The sequence below is a fragment of the Triticum dicoccoides genome, chromosome 1B (genome assembly GCF_002162155.2).
Source record: "Triticum dicoccoides isolate Atlit2015 ecotype Zavitan chromosome 1B, WEW_v2.0, whole genome shotgun sequence".
NCBI classification, from domain to species: Eukaryota; Viridiplantae; Streptophyta; class Magnoliopsida; order Poales; family Poaceae; genus Triticum; species Triticum dicoccoides.
In genome coordinates this window covers 173,446,337-173,466,465 of record NC_041381.1, presented here as the reverse complement: position 1 = coordinate 173,466,465, position 20,129 = coordinate 173,446,337, and the positions used below count along the sequence as shown (strand labels likewise).

Below are 20,129 nucleotides of genomic sequence, written 5' to 3'. Positions count from 1 at the left end.
TGGATCAAGGCGTGGGAGACGTCACCGGGCTGTACGTGTGTTGAACGCGGAGGTGCCTTCCGTTCGGCACTAGGATCATCGGTGATTTGAATCACGATGAGTACGACTCCATCAACCCCGTTCACTTGAACGCTTCCGCTTAGCGATCTACAAGGGTATGTAGATACACTCTCTTTCTACTCGTTGCTGGTCTCTCCATAGATAGATCTTGGTGACACGTAGGAAATTTTTTGAATTTCCGCTACGTTCCCCAACACTGGCATGGGAGTGCGGCCACTTCGTGCGGATGACAAGGAGGAGAGGACCCTTTGGTCTAGACGAGCATGCTTAATGTGTGGCCAATGGCGCCGGCCAGCTTGCCCAGGACGCCACAAGCTGGTCCATGAACTGCAGGCATATGTCGCGTCCCCAGACTGAACCTTGTAGTCCATTTGCGCACCAGCGCTAGTAATATCCAGCACGTGACAAGCACCGCTACCCTCCATTTGCTACTTCTACTCGTGACAGCAACATTAGTCCGTGAGTGTACCAAGTAGGCAACTACGGAAGTGCAAAAGTATACGCAACAACATCGGTGCAAGATAGTAGTAGCCAACTGATGCATGTTTACATGTGTGTTGATAAATTATGAATGTTAAGAAACTGAGAAATTCCACACTTTGTCCATCCAAACAGGAATTGACATTGTTCTCACTTTAGATTCCAAGTGTCAAATACATAAACATCCAAACACTAGAATTGGCATTGAAGCTCAATATCAAAGTCTTGGGATATGCGACATTGGAGTGAATTCAATGCCAAGGCCTTGAATATCTACATCCAAACAGAGCATAGGAGCACCTGTACCTGTGGATTTCGTGGCAATGTGCCAACGCCTTGAGCACATAGCTTGTGCCACCGGTGGCACCCCATCCCAGTCCCTGTTGTCTCGATTTGGTCATCAAGAAGGCCACTGTCGTCACCTCATCATTCTTTTGCATCCTTGCAGTAAATCAATGACCATCATGCGGAAGAGACTACAGGTGATTGGAGGGCACCGAGGCAGACACGCTCGCCCATGGGACAGAGGATGGCGGCGACGCATTGCGGACGAACGAACAGAGGAGCAGCGGGATATCGATGGGAGCAGAAAACCTGTACGCCCGGCCTGTGAGCGTGTGAATGGGTTTGCATTTTTGACTAGGCTTACCTACGGCCCAGTTAACGTGAGAAACCGGGGCTCATTCTATGGAGCAGCGGCCCGTGAAACGGCCTTAGCACGTGAACAACGAAATCATGTACGTACGTTACAACGAATCAGCGATCCGAAGGCTGAGAGCTCCAAATGGCTGTGAAGGCTCGTAGGTACCGAGTCTTACTGTTTAGTAATAGGTGCTTCACTTGTTGGCGCTAAGCTTCCCTCATTTAATACTTTAGTAACTAAACTATTACATGCATTGGTGGGTTCTTTTCATTTAATTGCTTTTGCCTAGGTTCATGTGCTTGGCATTGGTTCTTTTTGGGTCACCAAACTCACCTCTCTCTTCTTTATTACCTTGCCACATCAGATTTCTTGCCTACATGGCAGCCTTAGCACCTGTACAAGGTGGAGCACTGGGAAGGGCCTAAGGCTAGTTCCAATGCATTGGTGCTTAAATGAGGTGCTAAGCACATTAAAAACTTTAGCAACTAAAGCCCCCAATGCATAGGTGCTTAACTTGTTGATGCTAAGTATCCTTCATTTAATGATTTTGCAACTAAAATTCTTCATGCATTGGTGGGATCCTTCCAATTTAAGTGTTTTTCCTAGGTTCTCGCGCTTGGCATCGTTTCTTCCTGGGTCACTACACTCATCTCTCTCCTCTTAATTACCTTGCCACATCAGACTTTTTTACCTACATGGCAGCCTTAGCACCTATATAAGGTGGAGCATTGGGAGGGGCCTAACCCTCACTCTTTTCTTTAGTTCCCTGCCACATTAGCATGTTTGCTATTTCCGAGTACATGATACCGGCTAAGATACCACCAGTATGACCAGCCTTAGCAGGTGTTGAAGTGGTCCATACAAGCAAATGAAATTATGTAACATCAGCACGAAAATTAAGACCAAATTTGCTAAAACATCACACTTTTTTCATAATTTTGGGAAACCATAATTAGAGGGCCGCATAAAAGAAAGTGCTCATGATATGGGGCCTTGGCTATTGGTTTTTGTAGACACTGTACGACACATATGCTCATATACACGCACATGCACTCATCTTTGTGAACGCGCACACGCTCTAACCTCATAGTCGATGAAAGCGACATGTCCCACGGAATGAGCATCAACGAAAAATTGAAATAAATTTGAGAAAAAATAAATCAAAATCAATGTCAAATCTGGAACTTAACCCCCAACGGATGGTCCCACTGCAGAAAAACCAAAACCAAACCACCACCTGAGAGCATCTCCAACAGACGTCGAACGCGGCGCGCGCAAAAAACAGCTTTAGCGCGCGCCCATCGCCTGGTTTGGCGCGGCGCGCTGCGCCCGCTCCAGCAGCCGCGCTGAAATGCAGCACGCGCGCCGCTCCAGCAGCGCGCTAAAATGCAGCGCGTGCGACTAGAAATGTATGCATTTTTGAAAGTAGATTTTTTTTAAAAAAACTAGATAGATTGCATAGATTAAACGATACAAAGGTATTTTACATCCCAAACATAGATTGCATAAAATAAAAACGACAAACGATAAACATAGATTGCATTAACAAAAAAAACTACTCTAAGTCGCTATCATCATCACCACTATCATCCTCGGCGGTGTCGTCCGAGGTAGATAGCCAGATGTCCAGCCATCGCTCATCGTTCGGCGTGAAGAACGACCGCCCACCTGCTGCAACGAGGTCGGACTGCGCATTCGCCAACGCCTTCCGCCGACGCCTGTCCAACCGCAACGCGCGGCGCCTTTGCGTGTCCTCCTCGCGGCGCCTTGCCCAGTAGGCTTACTCGTAGGCGACGTCCTCCGGGTGGCGCTGGCGCCAGTCCGCCATGACCCGCTCGTCCTCCTGGGCGACGAGGAGGCGGCGTTGCCGCTCGGCGTGCTCCGCACGGTCTTCCGCCGTGTTCAGACGAGGCAGAGGAGCGAGGTTGAGCGCTTGCTCGAGCGTGTACACATCTTGGAAGTTCATCCTGTCGCACCGTCCAGTACGTGCCGAGGGCGAGCCGGAGTTCGCCGGAGCGTATCTATGCGGTGTAGCTGCCGTTGGGCCGCAGGCGGACGCCGCGGTACCGGACGCTCCTCGGCGGCGCGGCGGCATGGCGGCGCGGCGGTGGCGGGGCGCTGGAGCGGCGCGTGGCAGAGAGGGAGAGGGAGAGGGGAAGAGATGTGTGTGGAGAAGGCGCGTGGCGCGCGCAGCTTTTATAGGCGCGCCAAATCTTGCGCGCGAGCTGGCGCCTTTTCGCGCGCGCGCAAACGGTTCCCGCGCGCGCTTGTTTCCCGCGGCCGCTGGAGCACGGCAAACCGCGCCGCGCGCGCTAAAAGCTGCGTTTACCGCGCGCGCGTCGTTTAGGGCGTCTGTTGGAGATGCTCTGAACTACGCGTCCAGTTGGGGCCTTGTGAATTAATGGGAGGTTATGTGGTCGACACAAAACCAGTGGTCTTGTTGTGCAGAAAGCCTGTTCGTCAGCGTCAGGTTTTCACCAGAATGCCACAGATCTCTAGACCTCGTCTCGAAACTTCCAGCAGCGTAGCAGCACCACCACAAAACATTCCATTCCAAACAAAAAGAAAAAAAACAAACCAAAAAGCGTAAAACACGGCGAACGCCGTTCACACATCTCGCACCGCCCATCGTAAACGCAAAACCGCCCGTACACGTCACACCGTCCCCCGTCTCCCTCACAGACGCGCCGGCCCCACACCCAACCGCGTCCGCGTCACGGCGCGAAGCCACCACCCACACCCACCGGCACGCGGGCCCCATCTAGCCTGCCCCACTGTCGGCGACGCGCAGCGGCCCCACCCCCACCCCCTTCTGGAAGCCCCGGCACGGACGCGAAACGGACAGCCGCCCGCCCCCCTCAACTAGGCGAAAATTCCTTAACCCCGAAGGCGAAAACAGACGCGTCCGATCGGTTTCATATTGTCTCTCTCTTCCCTATAAGATCCCCGATTCCCCACCTCCGCCAAATCCGTCCACCAAATCCCCAAAACCCTATCAGCGAAATCGACTCGATCGAGAAAGTTCTTCGTCTCCCTCTCGCGGAATACACAAAGCACCGGTTGATCCCAAGCGGAAGAGCAGTGATGGCGCAGTCCGGCAACAGCGACGCCGCCCCGATCAGCACCCAGCCCGCGGCGGTAAGGGATCTCGTCCCGAGATTTGTTTCGAGTTTTTGTTAATTTCCTTGTGTTTTGGGGCTGATCTGTGGTTTGTTGGCGCGCGCGCAGGAGGAGGTGACGGTGGAGAGGACGCCCGAGGAGGAGGCGGCCAGGCTGAGGTACCTCGAGTTCGTGCAGCAGGCGGCGGCGCAGGCCGTCGTGCTTGCCGCCGCGGCCTACGCGTACGCCAAGCAGGGCGCCGGCCCGCTCCGCCCCGGCGTTGACCACGTCGAGGGGACCGTCAAGGCCGTCGTCGGCCCCGTCTACGACCGCTACCACGCCGTGCCGCTCGACCTCCTCAAGTTCCTCGACCGCAAGGTGAGAACGATTGAGAAACTCAACTTTATTTCTTAGCTGTATGCAAGGATTTATTATCCGATCCAGTTCCTGGCTGTTGCTCTTCGCCACGGGAGTACCTGGTTGTTCTCTGCTCCTGATTTCACATCGCATCTGCATAGTGTTATAAGTCATTATGCCGATGAAACGGCTTGTCTGATCTTATGGTGGATTGGTTTGTCCTGTTAATCTAGTTTGTGAAGTAGTACGGATGATGTCCTAATAATTTTGATACCTAGAAATCAAGGTTTTTCCCCATCTGTTGATCACAAACCATCTCTGAACACCAGAGAAACCGACTTGTTAGGCACTAATTATAATTTGTTGTTGGCTGCTGTCTGCTTCATTTTCTATCTGTATATTGTTGGATTGTACTAGAATTTAATTGGTACGGGGCAAAATTTAGTTGATGTTAATTGAGCTTCTCATATTTTGCTTGCATCTATCTGGGGAAATCGAAATGGATTGGCTGTAACTTTCCCATCAATCAATTTATGTCCAGTTTATCAACACAATAGCATGTGGCTGCGTGAGAGATATCCTGTTAAGAAACAAATATCATAATAATACGGCCATTTGAGTTTGATTGTGGCTTGTTCTTGCAGTGTGAGGCAAGCATTATGCAGTGTCAACTGTTTCTTCATTTCTACATGTCCAACATGCATTGTATCTTCATCATTTGAAGTAACTAATGTTTGCATGTGTGCTTGTGCCTTGCAGGTTGACGAGTCTGTCCAGGAGCTGGACCGCCGTGTCCCACCAGTCGTGAAGGAGGTGCCGACCTATGCCCGCTCTGCAGCAGCTGAGGTGCAGAAGACAGGCATAATGGGCACAGCAACTGGACTGGCCAAGTCGGCCATTGCTCGCGCTGAGCCTAAGGCCCGTGACTTGTATACCCGCTATGAGCCTGTGGCGGAGCGCAAGGCTGCCGAAGCCTGGGCCGCCCTGAACCGCCTCCCGCTCGTCCCCTTGGTGACCCGTGCCGTCCTCCCCACAGCTGCACAGCTCTCAGCCAAGTACAACTCTGCAGTGCTCGATGGCGCTAAGCGTGGCAACTCCGTCGCCACCTACCTCCCGCTCGTCCCAACTGAGCGCATTGCAAGGGTTTTCGCCAACCCGGCCGCCGACACTGCGCCTGCCACAGCTCCTGAGATGCAGCCCATCCCGACGCAGTAACAATAAGAGCTACCCGGAGTTATGTTACCTATAATAGCTGTTAGGAGTCAGTATCTCGTTGTAGTGTCTTGTTTGGCTTGTGGTGGACAGTGGTATTATGTGTGGATGGTCACTGTGGTATCCGCCTGTGTGGAGGCGACTCTGAATGCTGTTGCTGTGCAGCATCACCTGCTTTGCGTTTTACTCCCTCCGTTCCTAAATATTTGTCTTTCTAGACATTTCAAATGACTACTACATACGAATGTATGTAGACATATTTTAGAGTGTAGATTCACTCATTTTGCTCCGTATGTAGTCACCTGTTGAAATGCCTAGAAAGACAAGTATTGACAAGTATTTATGAACGGAGTGAGTAGTTTGTTCTGCATGAACCACTGTGTGTAATGCTTTGAATCAAAGTTACATGAAGCACCATCTGTAAATTCATAACTGTTTTTATGCGAGTGTGTATTGACTGTCAATCTGCACTGTTTTATTTGCTTGTAGTTTACCACTGCTGCCAAGTTATTTGCATGTCTATGTAGATTACTTCCGCTGATAAGTGAGCAAATTTGAGCCTTTTTTTGAGCTATGTTAGATGAATGATTTTTGCATATTTCTGGGCTGATTAGCAATTCGGAACGGAGGGAGTATTTAGATTACAGGAGCTATAGATAGTTATGCATTAGATTAGCAGAAGTAAACTTTTAAAAGCTTCAGGTCAAGACATGGCCAAAAGAACAAACACAAACGGAAAACAAGCTGCTCATTCAGCACGAGTATCCGATATCTGATGAACATCCACCACTCCGCCATTAGTACTCAGTAGCAACTATGCTCAATACTGCTAATAAGAAGATCAGTAATATCAGGCTCCCAGCTCATGAAACAAATTTAGTACGCCCCAGTACGCTTGAGAAGTTGCCACATACTCCCTCCGTTCGGAATTACTTGTCTTGAAAATGGATGTATCTAGAATTAAAATACGTCTAGATACATTCATTTTCGCGACAAGTAATTCCGAACGGAAGGAGTACCACTCACCACGTTCCAAAACACATCTAGTACTGTCGCTGGAACACCTGAACTATATACATGGAGATATATCTCACTGTTCATCTCCTAAACCCTCTTTTTTATGTCAGCAATGATCTCTGGGAATTTCAGAACCAGCAACGCATAACCATCAGTGAATATGGCCTTCTTGAAATTTTCCTCCACCACAAAGAAGTCAATGCACCTGTTCTTCAACTCCTGGCAGTTGTAGGTTTCAGCCCAAGCTAAGATAGTTGCAACTGTATCTACCGACACTTTATCCCACAACTTCTGGGCGCAAATAATCTTCAGTCTGTCCAGTGCATACAGATCGGCCGCAGCAAGCAGGTTCTGGAACATCTCGGTGGAAGAGTCCTCAAGCTCGTCTTCTAGGGGCAGTTCATCTGTGTATATGAACCGGAGCATAATTTTGAATGTTGCAGGTGTGATGTCGTGCAGCGTGATGGATGGCATTGTAGCCTCAGACATGGGGCCGAAGAGCTCTGCTCTGAAGACCGGGGAGCGGGCAGCAAGCACTGCTCGGTGAGCATGGAATGTCTCATTGTCAACAATGAACGACACATCTGTCCCATCAGCGTGATCTAGCACGCGCCCAAGATGGGTCCCGATGTTTGAAGGAGGGACAAGAACACAGTTGTCATCGATGATCATGATGGAAAATACAAATGTGACATGCCCCTCTGTTAAGTAATCTTCCTCCAATATAGTTCCCTCGATGAACTGACCCCATCCCCAGCAGTCGCTGCTGTCTTTATCTTCCATGATTTCCAAGGTTCGAACGAACCTTCGTCTGTGTGCCATACATGGCTTGCTGTCCCTACCCATCATAAAGACCTCAAACATGACCTCCACACTTCTAGACTTGCTCATGTGCTCGAGGAAGATGGAAACATACTCCTGGTCGGCCTCTAACTCCCCACGCGGGAAGAACTTAACCCTCCACAGGTGTCCCCCGGCGGAGACGATGTCGGAATAGAAGGCCGTGCCAACGGGAATCTGCTTGCTTCGCTCATAGTCTACTTTGAATTGGAAGACACAAGAGCCCACGCTGATGTTCTCCGCGGGTTTGTTCACTGAACAAAATTTAAGTAGATGTAAGGACAAATTGCCACAAAACAACATCGAGCAAGCAAAGAGAAAGTACCGCAAAATCGACAATGCAGGGTACACAAGCTAGTGAATCCTTGAGCTCAACGAACCGAAGAAGAGCACGAGAGGGCACTCACTGGCTTGCTGTCGGAGATGGCAGCGGTTGTCCTGCTGGTGGTGGTGGCGATCGGTGCTGAGGCGCTGCCGGACGCCCCTGAGGCACCGGAACATCCGCCGTACGCCGTGTGTCCGCCTCCTCTTCCCCGCCGCTCCTCGTCGCCTGTGCTCGTGGCCGCCGCCACTCGCGGCGAAACCCTTGAGCACAGAACTATTCTTTTTTTCTTTTCTTGAGAAGAAGCACAGAACTGTTCTTTGCGGGCTACCAGCGCCGCATGTGTGTATATGAGCCCCACGAGAATGTAATTGGCTGGCGTGTTCTGTGTTGGTTTTCATCGGTTCTCATTACGGTTCTCAGTTTTCTGTGTTTAGGTAGCGTTTTCCCTCCGTTTTTTTTGTTTTTATTTTTTCTTCTTTTTCTGGTTTTCTTTGTCGGGTTCCAACGGTTTTGTTGGACGTCTGTTTTCCGTGTTCCTTCACTGGCGTTTTTGGTTATTTCGTTTTTCGTTTTTAACACATGTCTACATTTTTCATACACACTGTACATTTCTCGTAAATGTTAGGACCTTTTTTATACACATTTAGTATTTTCTAAAAATATAATCTGTTGTATACTTTTTTCATAAACATTTTACATGTTTTGTATACATCTAAAACATTATTTCATATATACCTAACATTTTTTAAATATAATTATTTTTCCTAAAATATATGTTTTTGATTGTTTTAATATGTGTTAAACACCTTTCAAATGCATGTTGAAACATTTTTTCAATGACTTGATTTTTAAAAAAAAAACTATGCAAATATTTTTGTACATTGCTGAAACAATTTATAAAATTTACACGAACATAGTTTTGAATGGTACAAAACTTCTTTTGAATTGCGCATATTATTTTGCATTGTGTACACATTTTAAAATTGTAATATCATGTACATTTACTTGAAATGCGTGAATTTGTTTTAATGCCACAAATGTTTTTTTGAATGCTGTCTAATTTTTTGAAAAAATTACGCTAACTGATTTTCACTGTGTTAACATTTTGCAAATATGCAGGTTTTAGTTTTTTTTTGTAAATTGAAGTTTTGTAATATCTGTGTTTAGACTATTTGTTGACCGGTATGAGGGCCTGGCCCATCTTCACTGTTGGTATAGGGCCCAAGCCCATGTGCGTGACCTAGATGGGAGCAACCAGAGTTATATTCGTGTGTGACACACGGGAGTAGAGGTCAGCCGCAGACACACCAAACCACAAGTATGCGGGTATGCCTCTCTCGTTCTACATGGTATCGGAGAGCTGGGGCGAGGGAGGAAGGCGCCGGCGGTAGAGTCGCCAGCGAGGCGGCGGGGTCCGGCGGAGGACGAAGGCGGAGGAGCTGGGCGCGGGCTGCTGGAGAGGAGCACGTGGCGCGGCTGCGCGGAGGTGCAGACGTGTAGTGAGGTGTGTGCGTGTGGAGCTGCTGCTGAGCTTCTGCTGCTGGTGCTAGTGGAGAAGGAAGTGCTGCTTGTAGCTGCGGCAGAGAGAAGGGTGCGGCTGCCGTTGGGGATACTGGCTCGATTTAGTACAGTCGTGTGTGCTTATGCTGTTGAGGATTGGTAGAGGAAGAAGAGGAGGTGACATTGTTGTTGCTCGCCAGAGGACGAGGCTGGCTGAACTGCTGGTGGTGCTGCTGCTTGCAGGTGCTGGGTGCTGTTGGTGTAAGTTTTTTTCCCGCTGCTGATTGAAGAAGAAGAGGGGAGGCAATCATGGGGGCTGAACTCACTGCTGCTCTAGAGAAACTTGCGCAGCTCATGACTGCGAAGGCCGAGGGGTTACCTCCTGCAAGTGGCGCCATCATTGTGCCCCACGCAGATCAGGTGTTCAAGCTTGAGCTCATGCCAAATGATGTCAAGCTGAATGGCGTGAGCAGCTACCTGAGCTGGTCGAGGCGCGCCTTGTTGATCTTGAAGACAAAGGGTCTGACGGAGTATGTTCTTGGAACGGTTGAAGAACCGGCTGACAAGGCGAGCCCAGAATGGAAGAAGTGGAGTGTCACCGACTCTCTAATTTTGGCCTGGATGTTGAACTCCTTGATTCCAGCCATTGCCATGTATGTTGAGGCATTGCCAACTGCTTCTGCTGTGTGGAGCATGTTGTTCACAAGGTATTCTGGTAAGGGAAACCTGATGCTCATGTCTCAAATTGAAGACAAGATTCATGCTGTTCGTCAAGGTGACAGAAGCGTGCTGGTGTATGTGAATGAGCTGCAACACCTTTGGGCAGATCTGGATCAGTGTGATCCCCTTGAGATTCCACATGCAGAGTCCATGGAGCTTGCCAGGAAGTGGGTTGAGCGCAGGCGTGTGGTGCAGTTTCTAAAGGGCCTAGATCAAGCTTTTGAGAGTAGACATGCTGCGATGCTACATCAGCCGACACTTGTGACCCTTGATGAGGCCATTGCTGCGATGTCCCAAGAAGAGGTACGCTTGCAGTCGAGAAGGGGAGTTGGAAATGAATCTGCTTATAGGGTGGCTGACCAGCGAGGGGTGTGTCACAATTGTGGTCAACCAGGGCATATCAGCCGTTTCTGCATTGGACCTAGGAACGTCAGAGGCCGAGGGTACAGTGGTGGCAGTAGCAGCCGAGGTGGTTGGAATGTGAGTCGTGGTCGGAATGGGAGTGGCGGTTCTTGGAATGCTCCCCATTGGAATGCTCCTAAGGCAAACGTAACTGCTTCAGCTGCAGGGAAGCAGCCTGTAGGAGGACAGGAGACTGCTCCCAGCTATGCCAACTTTGTTGATACAAATGAAGGTAACGTTGAACACGCATCAATCGCAGCCCATAAAATAAACTCTGAATGGGTGCTTGACTCTGGAGCATCACAACATGTTGCTGGAGACTTTAATGAGTTTACATCTTATGTTCCACACTCTCTTGCACATCAGAAAAACATTCACACAGCAGATGGCACAGCCCAACCCATCATAGGTGTTGGGACAGTCAACTGCACGCCGAGTCTTGAATTATCCTCAGTATTGCATGTGCCCGCTTTTCCTGTGAACTTAGTGTCCTTGAGTGCTTTGGTTGACCAAATAGATTGCCGAATAATTCTTGACAAAGTTGTGTTCTTGATCCAGGAGAGATTGACGGGCAGGAGTCTTGAGACTGGAACAAGGCGTAGGGGGCTGTGGTACATGGACCGCAGCATGCCGGGCCAGGAGGGATTGCACATGCTAGCTGCAATTGCTGAGGATAAGGAGATTAGAGCACTGATCCATCACTGTAGGATGGTACATGTGTCTTTTGACAAAATGTATCAAGTATTTCCTGATGTAATGAGTGGTGTGGACAAGAGCAAGCTGAAATGTGATAAGTGTGAGTTTGCTAAACATACCAGAAACTCATATGTGAGTAAGGGGATCAGGAGCATCTCTCCTTTTGTGTTGATCCACTCTAATGTATGGACATGTCCAGTGTTATCTGTCAGTGGTATGAAGTACTTTGTTATGTTCATTGATTGTCATTCTCGGATGACTTGGGTCTATCTTATGAAACAGAAAGATGAAGTGTTTCAGTGTTTCAAAGTCTTTTATGCACTTGTTCAGACTCAATTTGATGTGAAAATTCAAGCACTCAGATCTGACAATGGCACCGAATATGTTAACAAGGCCATTGGTTCCTTCATGTCAGACAAGGGCATCCTGCATCAAACATCTTGCCCGGACACACCTCCTCAGAATGGGGTGGCAGAGAGGAAAAATCGCCACCTGCTGGAGGTGGCCCGTGCATTGATGTTCACCATGAATGTGCCCAAGTTCCTGTGGAGTGAAGCTGTCATGATGGCCACCTTCTTGATCAACCGCACACCATCCCGGGTGACAGGTATGAAATCACCGTGTGAGTTGGTTTTCACAGAAAATAAATTCCCAGTTCCCCCCAAGGTGTTCGGTTGCACTTGTTTTGTTCATGATCACAGGCCATCAGTCAACAAACTGGATCCTCGGGCAGTCAAGTGTATTTTTATTGGGTATTCTTCAGGACAAAGAGGGTACAAATGCTGGAGTCCGTCTGAGAGGAGGACATTTGTGAGCATGGATGTTACGTTTCATGAATCAGAACCCTTTTATGGTGAGCAAACTGTCCTAAGCGTCTTGTTTGAAGAACTTGACCAATGTCTCCAACCGGAAATTGGTCAAGAGGGGGAGAGCAGTGATAGTGATAATGATAATTGTGGTGGTGCCGATTCAGTGCTGCAGCAACCAATCGAGGGTGATATTCCGGTACAGGGAAGCGAACAGCAGCCCCAAAAAATGATAACACCACAGAGTGAAGGACCGATTGTGACTGATGGGGTGCCGAGTCAGGCAGGCGGTGCTCCCACCCAGATCGGTTGTGTACCGAGGTGGACGGTAGAGCAAGAGGAGCAGCTAAAGGTGTATTCACGGAAGCAAGGTGATGCTTCTCATAGGTGGCAGAAGGTGAATGAGGAGCGTAATCCTGAAGTATATTCAAGACGACAGCATCATGTTCAGGGGGAGCAGCCAACACAGATGCAGGGGGAGCAACAAGGCAGCAATGCAAGCTCAGTTGGCACAGAGGACTTGCCAATTGCTTTGAGAAAAGGTACTCGAGAAAAAGCAGGGATACCCGGGCCAAAGTATGGGTTCGATGCCAATGATATTGGAAACTATGTTTCCTATGAAGCATTATCTCCAGCCCACAAATCATTTGTTGCTTCTCTTCAGCTGGTGTCTCTTCCAACTGATTGGAAGACAGCAAAAGTGGATCCAAAGTGGCGAGCAGCTATGATAGAGGAGCTGGAGGCATTAAGTAAGAACAAGACATGGGTACTAACACCTCTTCCAAGAGGAAAGAAGGCAGTTAGCTGCAAGTGGGTATACACCGTGAAGCAGAATGCAGAAGGGAAGATTGAAAGGTACAAAGCAAGGCTTGTGGCAAGGGGGTACAGCCAGACCTACGGCATTCACTATGATGAGACCTTTGCTCCAGTAGCAAAGATGAACACTGTGAGGATTCTGATCTCTTGTGCAGCAAATTTCGGGTGGCCTTTACACCAACTTGATGTGAATAATGCCTTCTTGCATGGGGACTTGAAGGAGGAGGTATACATGGATATTCCACCTAGGTTCTCAACTTCTGAGACTGCTGGTAAGGTATGCAGGCTAAAGAAAGCTCTTTATGGACTGAAACAGTCTCCAAGAGCTTGGTTTGACAGATTTAGACGGGCTGTGCGTGGCATGGGGTATGGACAATGCAATGGTGACCATACATTGTTTTATAGACACTCTAAAGGAAAAATGACCATCCTTGCAGTTTATGTTGATGATATCATTATCACCGGCAATGATGACATAGAGATAGCAAGGTTAAAGGGGTGTCTGAGTAAGGCATTCGAAGTTAAAGATCTTGGTCGACTCAAGTACTTCCTTGGTATAGAAGTTGCAAGGTCTGGAAAAGGAATAGCTCTTTCTCAAAGAATGTATACCCTGGATCTCCTTTGTAATGTTGGCATGTTGGGTTGTCGAGCTGCTGCAACCCCAATTGATCAAAATCATAAAGTGACCGCCCAATCAGGTGATCTGGTGAATAAAGAAAAATATCAGCGATTGGTGGGAAGATTATTGTACTTGTGTCATACACGACCAGACATTGCATTTGAAGTAAGTGTTGTGAGCAGATATATGCATGAGCCTAGGAGTGAACATCTCGAGGCAGTATATAGAATCCTGAGATACTTGAAGGGTTCTCCTAGGAAAGGATTGATATACAAGAGTCATGGACATCTTGTCGTGGATGGTTATTGTGATGCTGATTGGGCCAGCTGTCTGGATGACAGGAGATCAACCTCAGGCCATTGTGTTTTCGTAGGAGGAAATCTAGTGTCTTGGAGAAGCAAGAAACAACCCGTTGTTTCCAAATCAACCGCAGAGGCTGAATACAGAGCCATGTCTCAGGGATTGAGTGAGTTGTTATGGACAAGAAATCTATTAGGAGAGTTGAAGATATTGAAGACCAGTTGTATGAATGTATGGTGCGACAACAAGTCGGCAATTAGCATAGCAAACAACCCAGTTCAACATGATAGAACCAAACATGTGGAGATTGACAGATTCTTTATCAAAGAAAAACTGGATGCTGGGATTATCAAGATAGAGTATGTGAGTTCAGGACAACAAATTGCAGATTGCTTGACTAAAGGACTGGGAACTAGAGAATGCAGTTCAGCATGTGACAAGATAGGAATGATAGATATCTACCACCCATCTTGAGGGGAGTGTTGACCGGTATGAGGGCCTGGCCCATCTTCACTGTTGGTATAGGGCCCAAGCCCATGTGTGTGACCTAGATGAGAGCAACCAGAGTTATATGCGTGTGCGACACACGGGAGTAGAGGTCAGCCGCCAGACACACCAAACCACAAGTATGCGGGTATGCCTCTCTCGTTCTACACTATTTTTTGGAAATATAAACAAAAGACAAAAAGACAAAAAACCGGAATGGGTGGTGATGAATCAAAGCCCAAACACGTTAGGGGCCTGGCCCAATTAGGTTTATCACACAACATTCATTCACACAAGAAAAAAATATTGAGAGATAAACTGATTGAAGAAAACCGGAGGCGTCTGCCTCTAAAAAGACGAGTTGTCGGTTTTTAAAGTATTGGGGAAAATAACTAAAATGTCCCCAATGTTTTGAAAACATGATCTAAATAAATTATTTCATCATTTAATAACTGTTCAAGAATTTTGTAAGTTTCATGAATTTTCTGATAAATATTTGATTCCCCCACTAATTCTTTGCGGATCTTGTTACTCTTGGGTGTTTGGACACCCTAGATGGAAGAAGTCACCTCGGAGCCATATTCCATTGCGGTGAAGCTTCGTGATGGTGTTCGAAGCCTCCACTTAAGTTGTGGAGAGAGCCCCAACCTTATTTGTAAAGGTTCGGTCGCCGCCTTCAAGTGTACCACTAGTGAAATCACGACATCTTGCATTGTGCGAGGACGTGAGGAGATTACGGTGGTCCTAGTGGCTTCTTGGTGAGCATTGTGCCTCCACACTGCTCTAACAGAGATGTACCTCCCCATAAAGGGAGGGAACTTCTGTAAGACATCCTTCTCCATCGACTTCACTTATGGTTACTTCTAACATTTACTTTGTGCAAGCTTATATTGTGTTTCTATCTTGTGCTTGCTTGCTTGTGTTGTTGTTGAGCTCATCATATAGGTTGTCCACCTAGTTGTATATTTAGACAATATTTTTGTTGTTAAGCCTAAATTGTTAAAATAAACTAAAAAATTGTTAGTCACCTATTCACTCCCTTTAGTCGACCATATCGATCCTTTCACACGTGTTATGATGGTAACCTTGTTAAAATAGATGCATAAATAGGCTGCATCCGCAATGAAGAATTTTTTTTCAAAACAAGTACTAGAAAATTTCAAAAAAATTCTTTTTTGCATGGTAAATAATTAGGTGCGTGAGGAGAACTACAAATTTCAGATCATTTGGACATCTGAGTAGCTGTCGGCAAAAAAGACAATTTTAGGGTCTGTAAAAAAGTTTACTGTTCATGTACTATTTTGACCAAATTTATATTATTTACTGAGAGCTACTCGTATGTACAAATGATCTGAAATTTGGAGCGCACCTAACACATCGAATTATCCATGGTGCAAAAAACAATTGGAATTTTTTGCTTTTTTATATATTTTTTCTGAATTTTTCTTGATCGGGGTGCCGATTAGCCTGGCTCAAAAATGGATATTCACATAAATAGGTGCTCATAATAGATAATGTAAAACGCGAGCTGAGCCTCGCCCAGATGGTTATGTTATTTGTGATGGAACCATGGTAGGATTCAAGTTCTTGACGTGGCACTGGTGCTCGTATTTTCCTGAATTTATTTCAGGCTTTTCTGCGATGTTCGTCAATGTCAAGATGATGTGCCGGCCCAGCCTCTGGAAGGTGCCTGTGGTGACTTGATGTGTCGGCCCAGCCTCTAGAAGGTGCTAATGTTGGTAAAATGTGCCCGTGTGCATTCATAGGGATGACGTATATGCCTATGTATGAGCGTCTGTGTTTGTACTGTGTTAAAAAAATCTAAAACTAATGCAAAATAAAATACGCGCGAGTACAAAGCATGACACCTCTTGACAAGACAACAATTTGAATCCTGTCTCTCCATTTTTTTTCACATTCTAGAAGAACAAAATCTTTGGAAAGATGCCGGATACCCTTACCGGATACCACTCACCAATTCCAGAATACCACACCAGAACTATGCTCTAAAACCTGAACTATATACACCCACAGATGTATCTCACTGCATTATACCGTACCTCACAGCAGTAGTCGATGGTAATTTCAGAACCAGCAGCAGCGCATAACCATCGATGAACATGGCCTCCTTGAAGTTTCCCTCCACAAAAGAAGTCAATGCACTAGTTCTTCAACTCCTGTCAGTTATAAGTTTCAACCTAAGATTGTTGCAACTGTATCTACATACACTTCCCCCATAACTTCTGGGCACAAATAATCTTCAGCCGGTCCAGTGCATACCGATCAGCCGCAGCGAATAGATCATGAGACATTTCAGCGGGAGAGTCCTCAAGCTCGTTTTCTCCGGGCAATTCATCTGTGTAAATGAACCTAAGCATAATGCTGCAGGTTTGATGTCGTGTAGCCTGATGGATGACAACATGACGTATTGATCATATAGTACCATGGAGTTAACATTACATATAGCTGGAGAGTTGTGCACAGACATGCAAAACTGAAGGTTCATGACACCACGAACTCTGACACCACATGTACAAAAGAACAAAGAGAAAAACAGAGAAACGAGTTGCTAATTTGGCAATTATATGATTTATCGGTATCAACACTCGATAGCAACTAAGCCTAACACTTCAGAAATAAGATTGTACAATTTCTAGCTTCCAGGCTCCCTCCTCAGCAAATATAGATTATATGCTTCACAAGATGTCAGATACCACTCACAAAAACCAAAACACCATAATAAAACTATGATTGCTGGAAGTATACGCATGTTTATGCCCTAACCCTCTTTTTGAGCTCAGCAGTAATCAACGGGAATTTTAGAACCAACAATGCATAACCATCGGTGAACATGGCCTCCTTAAAATTTGCTTCCACCGCGAAGAAGTCAATGCAGTTGTTCCTCAATTCCTGACAGTTATAGGTTTCAGCACAAGCTAACATAGTTGCAACTGTATCTACTGAAACTTTATTCCATAACTTCTGGGCACAAATAACCTTCAGCCGATCAAGTGCATATAGATCAGCCGCAGCGAGTAGATTCTGGAGCATCTCAGTGGAATAGTCGTTACACTCATCTTCTCCGGGTAATTCATCCATGTATATGAATCCAAGCATAAATTTGAATGTTGCAGGCGTGATATCGTGCAGCCTGATGGATGACATTGTGGCCTCAGACATGGAACCGAAGAGCTGTGCTCTAAAGACCGGTGAGCGGGCAGCAAGCACCGCCCGGTGAGCATGGAATGTCTCATCGCCAATGATGAATGAAACGTCAGTCCCGTCGGTACGATCAAGCAGACGGCCAAGATGAGCCCCTATATCTGAAGGCGGGACAAGAATAGCAGGTTTGTCACCAATGAGTATGATGGCGCATACAAACGTGACGTGCCTCTCTGCTAAGAAAATTTTCTCCAGAATAGTCCCCTTGGCAAATCGATTCCATCCCCAGGAGTCGTGGCGGCCTTTATCTCCATTGATTTCAAAGGTTTGAAATGTCCTCTGCAGTATGTCTGGCACAGATGGATTACCGTCGCTGCCAGTGACGAAGGCCTCGATGATGGCCCTGATCCTTCTGGTTTTGCTCATGTGCCTGAAGAAGATGGATACATACTCGCCCTTGTCGGCCTCGCTCTGGCCGCGCGGGAAGAACTCGATCCTCCAGTGGTGTCCACCGGCGGAGACGACGTCGGAGTGGATGGCCTTGCCGACGGGAAGCTTCTTGCTTTGCTCGTAGTCTACTGTGAACCTGAAGGCTGAAGAACCTAGAGTGGTGATCCGCGCCTCTGGCTCTGCCATCTCGCCAGCTCGCTGGCTCACTGAAAAGAAATTTTTTGAAGCATCAGTAATCACAAACTATCACCAAAAAGATTGAGCAAGCAGAAGAAATCACCACAAAAATTGGCACACGCCACACAGGCTCGACGGACCGAGCAAGAACACAAGAGGTGGGCGCTTACGGGCTCGCCAGCCGCCGGAGGTCGGCCTACTGGTCGCGGCGATCGGTCGGAGCTGAGGCTGCTCTCGTGGCCGCCGGCGCTTGCGAGACTTGCTCCAAGCTAAATTTGGCCGGGGAACCCCGAGCCGAACAGTCAGAACCGGCGGCTTTGTTCGTGCAGGCTTCTAACCACCAACTGTACCAACGACTTTTGTTACCCCTTTCTCTAGTCTGCTCGGGAGACCAACACCTGACGTTCCAGCATCCGGCAGCTCTCACCATCGAGGAACTTGACTACTAAATTGTACTCCCTCCTTCCGAAAATACTCAAAATGGACAAAAAGGAATGTATCTAAAACTAAAATACATCTAGATACATTCCCTTTTATTCATTTTGATGACAAGTATTTCCGGACGGAGGAAGTATCCACTTTGATTATGTGTAAGAATTGATCTGGTCTTAGTATAATATTCAAAGTTTGTGAGAAAATGATTTTCCCTGGGGAAAAAAATCAATTAGCCTCTAACAATGCTTTTTTGTCGGGTGATAAATTGTTTATGCATATTTCTTGGCTGATTAGCCTGAGAAAATGATTTTGATCATCTTTGCAGCTTTTGAGCTATGGTAGATGAACTGTTTATGCATATTTCTCGGCTGATTAGTCATTCTCTGAAAATTCTGCCATAGGCTTGCATGTCCAGCAGGTGATACACTTGCTCTGATTAGTCTGCCGTAGGAATTCTGCCACCCAAGCCGAATTCCACTGACACTTGCTTATCACCATGACATTTCCTAGACAGGACAACAATTTCCAATCCTGTCATCAAGCAGCTCAAACTGTTTCACTTCTAGAAGAACCACATAGGCCTTTCTACGATATTCTCTCTAACACTATGCTCCCTAGTTTTAAAAAGGGCGGTACTCTGCGCCGGTGCACCGGTCCAAACTTTGGGCTGGTCCGTTGTGGATCGTTGGATGCGTACGCGTGAATGGACGAGATTGCTTCGACCAAGTCATCTTCTTCCTCCCGCACGCACGCGTAACGACGGGGAAAAAATGGATCTCGCCGTCGCAGCTCGCAGGCGCCGCTCGTGCTCACCCTTGGCCGCCGCGTCGCAGCTCGCCAGCGCCGCTCGCCGGCGCAAGCTCGCCGGGGGCACTTGTCGTATGCAGCTCTGCCGGGCCAGTCGAAAGAAAGATGTCCCTAGCTCCGCCGGGCCGGGCGTGTCTCCCTCCCTCTGGTTGCAGCACCGCCAAGTGAGGGTTCCAGCATTGTCGCAGCCTGCCGTCATAGCTTGCCGCGTGCCCGTCGCAGCACCGGCCGCCATGCATCTCCGTCGCCGCAGCTCACCATTGTTAGCTAGCCGTTCTTGGTTTGAAGCTTTTTTAGAAGCACGTTGTAGCTTTCTTCCACGCCGGTTGCAGCTTTTTGCCGCTGCGCAATGCCGACCTCCGGCTACCCCGTATCCAGCTGAAGCTTTTTTTTCAAAGCTGGTTGTAGCTTTCTTGGTTGTCGGAAGTAGCATTTTTCAGCACTGGTTGTAGCTCTGACGTACATCCATCGAATCTCCTGCTTCCTTTGATTCCAGCAAAATATGTTGTTGGTTCCAGCTCTGAATTTGCTGGTTGTAGCAAAAACAAAAGCTGGTTCCAGCTCTAGCTTTGCCGGGACAAAAATCATTTGCTGGAAAAGCCATTGCTGCTTCCGCCGGTCGCCGTGGTAGCAAAAAATCTTGCCGGTAGAAGCTTTTGCCTCGTCGTTTGCAAAAAAATGAGGCGGCCGCGAATGTCGTCGTAGAAAACACCCCAGGCG

The 20,129-nt window shown here is 47.5% G+C and overlaps 3 protein-coding genes across 4 annotated transcripts; 1 reads left to right on the top strand and 2 right to left on the bottom strand.

Moving 5' to 3' along the window:
- Window positions 1-4,068: 4,068 nt before the first annotated feature.
- On the top strand, window positions 4,069-6,315 carry LOC119326286 (REF/SRPP-like protein OsI_017815). Its single transcript, XM_037599968.1, has 3 exons — window positions 4,069-4,321; window positions 4,412-4,660; window positions 5,399-6,315. The coding sequence occupies exons 1-3, from the start codon at window positions 4,268-4,270 to the stop codon at window positions 5,852-5,854; spliced, it is 759 nt and encodes a 252-aa protein (XP_037455865.1). The 5' UTR covers window positions 4,069-4,267; the 3' UTR covers window positions 5,855-6,315.
- A 276-nt stretch (window positions 6,316-6,591) lies between these two features.
- LOC119303434 (BTB/POZ and MATH domain-containing protein 1-like) lies at window positions 6,592-8,348 on the bottom strand. The gene is made up of 2 exons (XM_037580565.1): window positions 8,116-8,348; window positions 6,592-7,962 (listed from the first exon to the last, which is right to left on the bottom strand). Exons 1-2 carry the CDS (start codon window positions 8,207-8,209, stop codon window positions 6,956-6,958), a joined length of 1,101 nt encoding a protein of 366 aa, XP_037436462.1. The 5' UTR covers window positions 8,210-8,348; the 3' UTR covers window positions 6,592-6,955.
- Window positions 8,349-16,789: 8,441 nt separating this feature from the next.
- LOC119326271 (BTB/POZ and MATH domain-containing protein 2-like) lies at window positions 16,790-18,520 on the bottom strand. Of its 2 annotated transcripts, none has more exons than XM_037599959.1 (2): window positions 18,271-18,520; window positions 16,790-18,196 (listed from the first exon to the last, which is right to left on the bottom strand). In XM_037599959.1, exon 2 carries the CDS (start codon window positions 18,174-18,176, stop codon window positions 17,151-17,153), a length of 1,026 nt encoding a protein of 341 aa, XP_037455856.1. In that variant the 5' UTR covers window positions 18,177-18,196; window positions 18,271-18,520; the 3' UTR covers window positions 16,790-17,150. The 2 variants fall into 2 exon arrangements, with proteins under 2 accessions (XP_037455856.1, XP_037455854.1); XM_037599957.1 differs by having other exon boundaries at window positions 18,338-18,518.
- Window positions 18,521-20,129: the final 1,609 nt, after the last annotated feature.

Coding starts and splice junctions, on each gene's coding strand:
- LOC119326286 (XM_037599968.1), top strand. CDS start 4,268: ATGGCGCAGTCCGGCAACAGCGACGCCGCCCCGATCAGCACCCAGCCC. Junction 4,322..4,411: donor TCAGCACCCAGCCCGCGGCG/GTAAGGGATCTC, acceptor GCGCGCGCGCAG/GAGGAGGTGACGGTGGAGAG. Junction 4,661..5,398: donor TCAAGTTCCTCGACCGCAAG/GTGAGAACGATT, acceptor TGTGCCTTGCAG/GTTGACGAGTCTGTCCAGGA.
- LOC119303434 (XM_037580565.1), bottom strand. CDS start 8,209: ATGTTCCGGTGCCTCAGGGGCGTCCGGCAGCGCCTCAGCACCGATCGC. Junction 7,963..8,115: donor CCATCTCCGACAGCAAGCCA/GTGAGTGCCCTC, acceptor AATTTTGTTCAG/TGAACAAACCCGCGGAGAAC.
- LOC119326271 (XM_037599959.1), bottom strand. CDS start 18,176: ATGGCAGAGCCAGAGGCGCGGATCACCACTCTAGGTTCTTCAGCCTTC.